The sequence below is a fragment of the Paralichthys olivaceus genome, chromosome 17 (assembly GCF_024713975.1).
Source record: "Paralichthys olivaceus isolate ysfri-2021 chromosome 17, ASM2471397v2, whole genome shotgun sequence".
Classification (NCBI taxonomy): Eukaryota; Metazoa; Chordata; class Actinopteri; order Pleuronectiformes; family Paralichthyidae; genus Paralichthys; species Paralichthys olivaceus.
This window is the reverse complement of record NC_091109.1, coordinates 15,991,522-15,995,486: the sequence shown is the minus strand read 5'-3', so window position 1 is coordinate 15,995,486 and position 3,965 is coordinate 15,991,522. Positions and strand designations below refer to the sequence as shown.

The window sequence follows — 3,965 nt, the reverse complement described above, 5'->3', positions numbered from 1 at the left end:
ATGCAACATTAATGAAGATGGAGTTTTGAGACCATGTGGCTGAGATCACATGTATGTGTTAAGTTTGTGGAAATGAGTGTGTGAGGTGTTGGTGCCAGGTTAAAGAAAGTAGTTAGATGCATGCAAAGAAACTGATCAGTATAACAGAACTAACATTAACTTTCAAATAACATATTACCAAATATCACAACAACACAATTCAAACTTATAAACATCACATGAAATAGAAATAGGACTAAACAGTCCTTTGCTTAGCCTAGTGTAATAATAGAGCCCAGTTGTGTTACCCGTCCATGAAAAAGAGGGAAAGGTCCTTTTTGGATGTGCTGTTTGAAGTCGAGTGAAGTGGTCTTGTTGGTTTGTGGCTCCTGTTGTGCATCTGCTGGTCAGACCTTGTGTCGTGGCCAATTGTGCTGAAGTTCTTAGGCAGGCTCTCGCGTCACTGCCTTTGGAAGGTTTTAGCAGTCTGCTCCAGGCAGGCCTGCTGGAAGTTGAGGAGCTTGAGTAGGGAGGAAGTCTCCCTGGCTGGGAGAGCAGGGACAGAACCTACTCCACCAGGAGCGGTCAGCAGGGGAAGAGGCAGAACAGAGAAGAGAGCTAGGAAACTCGGCTTATATTGGCCTTGTGACCTCATGGGTCATGGGGCACACAGTGACCAATAGTGGTTGAGAGTTGTCTTCAGGAGCAGTTTTACCACCTATATGTGAAGATGAAGCACCCTGGGAGACTGAGTTCTGGAAGCTCTCCTTTGTCTCCAGAGCAAAGGAGACATGCGGTCAGGCTTTTGACTACACATGTAGGCCCAACTATGGTTCACAGATACCAGGTCCCAACATGACATTATGGCTTCATTGAATGAAAATGTATTTAACCTATCTCGATGTGCTTCTTCAGGTTGGACGGGGAGTTTTTGAATGCCAATATTTCAGTCACTCTCTGTAGGCATAACAGGCACTTAATCCGGAAGAAGAATCTTTCACTCCAACTTACGAAAATATTTCTTGAAAATACGGCCGGTGTAACGTTATCTTCATCACCACCACGGAGTTCACCAAGTTTCACCACTTTAGTCGAGATGCTTGTCATCTGCTACCGGAGCATTAACGTTAGCAGCAGAGCCGGCAGCAAGTGCTTCCATGATGGCATCAATAATGTGACATGCCCGTGTAGTAAAATTTCTGTTCATTACACTGTGTCACATATGAATGTCACTATGTACCTTTAATCTGCACTGCAAACTGAGTAGTGATTATAACATAAATTGCTAATGATTACAATAAGTTTAAGACATATATTACGAATCATCAAACGAATCAAACAATATACTCTATGTGTAACAATCAGTATGTAGTGTATGTATAACTTGTGTGAAGAAATGATAATCTTTTTTTTTTTTTAAAGGCAGTCTGACAAGAATGAAATATTATGGTGTAAAATCAGAGACAAATATCTTTTAAAAAATAGCAAATGGTTTGGACAGATATAATGGTGTCAAGAGTAAGAAAAACTGTGTAAAAGAAAAAGAGACTCATCATGGTACGGTAGGGGCTCTCCAGAGGGAAAGTCCCAGCTCCAAGGCCAAAGCAACCCAGGTGTTTGGAGGCTTTCCAGGGGTAAACTCAAGTCCAACGTACGCAAGTAACCCCGGTGCTTGGAGACTTTCCAGGGGGAAGGTCGTAACAGTTGTGGCCCTTAAGGATAGATAAAGCGGAGCAACACCACTGTTAGTCAGAGTTCTTCTGGTGCAGCTCCGGCTCGCTACTGAATGCTCTCAGGTTTTGTTGTCGACAATAAAACTCTGCGGCTTTTAAGTTGACTTCTACTGCTTTTTTATTTGACTGAATTTTTGGAATTTTTGGACCACGAGTGGAACTTAGTTTTTCACCACAACACCCAGACAAGCGGGACTTCTTCTTCTTCGTGCTTGGCGGTTGACATGACAACGAATGTGTTGTTTAGTGTATATGAAAAAAGAAGCTAACAGGCAAGCTAATTCAGAGGAACAAACTTTACTCTTTCTTATTCAGGTACCAGTCACAGTCACTCTCTTCTTCATGGGGTACATCGAGTGACACTTCCACCCACTGGCATAATATATATTGCAGGCACACGTATATACCACAAAAAGTTTACGGCATTACGTCACCAACTCAAATTTCTTCTGATTTTAATTTGTAGTAATGAGTAACGAAGATGGTTAGGAGAAATGTATTGGAGTAAAAGTACACATTTTACTTAGGAAATATAGTGGAGTAAAAGTGAAAGTTGTCAGAAATAAAAATAACAAAGTAAAGGACAGATATGTGAAATTTCTACTTAAGTAGAAATGTAAAGAAGTATTTGTACTTCGTTACATTACAACACTGGGTAAGGTCAGCTCAGGTGCTGTTGGATGGGCGCTGCTGACTACTTCCAACACTGTGGTTTTCTCAACCCCAGAGCGTGGCGGATTCTCTTCCAGAGTGAAGTCTTCTTTGGTTTCTCAGGGAGAACACTGGAGAGAGACTTCTCCTCAGTGACATCATCCTTACTCTCTCCATTGAGCCCCCGACTGGAAACATCAGCTTCATGACAGTGGCAGACCACATTGTAAGAAGCTTTGAGCTTCATCAGCTCTTCTTGGAGAACCTTCTTCTCCTGGAGCTCAGTGTTGAACTTCTCCTGGTTGGTAGTCTGATTTTGACAGACCTCATGATAAGAATCTCTGAGCTTCATCAGCTCTTCTTGGAGAACGTTCTTTTCCTGCTTCTCCTCCTGGAGCTCAGTGTCGAACTTCTCCTGGTTGGTAGTCTGATTCAGACAGACCTCATGATAAGAAGCTCTGAGCTTCATCAGCTCTTCTTGAAGAGCATTATTCTCATCCTGAAGCAGATCGCTGGTTTGAGTCTCCTTGTCCATGGAGTCAATCTTTTGGCTGTGAGCTTGCCTTTCCTCCATCTCTGTCACCACAAACTCAAGCCTGCTCAAATCCCTTTTCAAAAGGGCCACCTTCTCCTTCAGAGCCACATTGTCCTCTTCCAGAGCCTTCACCTTGTTGCTTTGTACAGCCAGTTTGCCATTGTGGGCTTTAGAGTGAGCTGTCATTTTCTCCTTCTCCCTCATCAGAAGCTCATCGTTCTGTTTGAGCTTCTCTTCCAGAGCCTTCACCTTGTTGCTCTGTACAGCCAGTTCAGCCAGTTTGCCATTGTAGGCTTTAGAGTGAGCTGTCATTTTCTCCTTCTCCCTCATCAGAAGCTCATCGTTCTCTTTGAGCTTCTCTTCCAGAGCCTTCACCTTGTTGCTCTGTACAGCCAGTTCAGCCAGTTTGCCATTGTGGGCTTTAGAGTGAGCTGTCATTTTCTCCTTCTCCCTCATCAGAAGCTCATCGTTCTGTTTGAGCTTCTCTTCCAGAGCCTTCACCTTGTTGCTCTGTACAGCCAGTTCAGCCAGTTTGCCATTGTGGGCTTTAGAGTGAGCTGTCATTTTCTCCTTCTCCCTCATCAGAAGCTCATCGTTCTGTTTGAGCTTCTCTTCCAGAGCCTTCACCTTGTTGCTCTGTACAGCTAGTTCAGCCAGGACACCAATGTGGGCTTTAGAGCGAGCTGTCATTTTCTCCTGCTCCCTTATCAGAAGCTCATCATTCAGTTTGAGCTTCTCTTTCAGAGCCTTAATCTCAGACTGCATTGTTCCACATGCCTGAAAAATAGAAACATGGAATTCATTATTAAAAGTCCACTCAACACAACCTGAACATACATTTCTAAAAAAAAATAATTCTTACCAGGATGTCCATTTTGGTAAAGGGGGATTTGTAGTTATGAGAGCAGTGTCTTCTTGATGAATATTTAATGAACAAATCAGCGGTTGTCTCCGTAGGCAGGATTGTTGTCTTCACTAATGAGGACTGTGGTCTTCTCAGTTGACGGTCTATTATTTTCACAAGCTAATAACTTGAAGCAAGGGAACTTGTTATTTATGTTTGGTAG

General features: G+C 43.0%; 1 protein-coding gene across 1 annotated transcript; it reads right to left on the bottom strand.

Annotated features, from left to right (window-relative positions):
* Window positions 1-2,211: 2,211 nt before the first annotated feature.
* On the bottom strand, window positions 2,212-3,668 carry LOC138405295 (golgin subfamily A member 6-like protein 25). Its single transcript, XM_069512883.1, has 2 exons — window positions 3,274-3,668; window positions 2,212-3,147 (listed from the first exon to the last, which is right to left on the bottom strand). The coding sequence occupies exons 1-2, from the start codon at window positions 3,661-3,663 to the stop codon at window positions 2,407-2,409; spliced, it is 1,131 nt and encodes a 376-aa protein (XP_069368984.1). The 5' UTR covers window positions 3,664-3,668; the 3' UTR covers window positions 2,212-2,406.
* Between the last annotated feature and the right edge of the window lie 297 nt (window positions 3,669-3,965).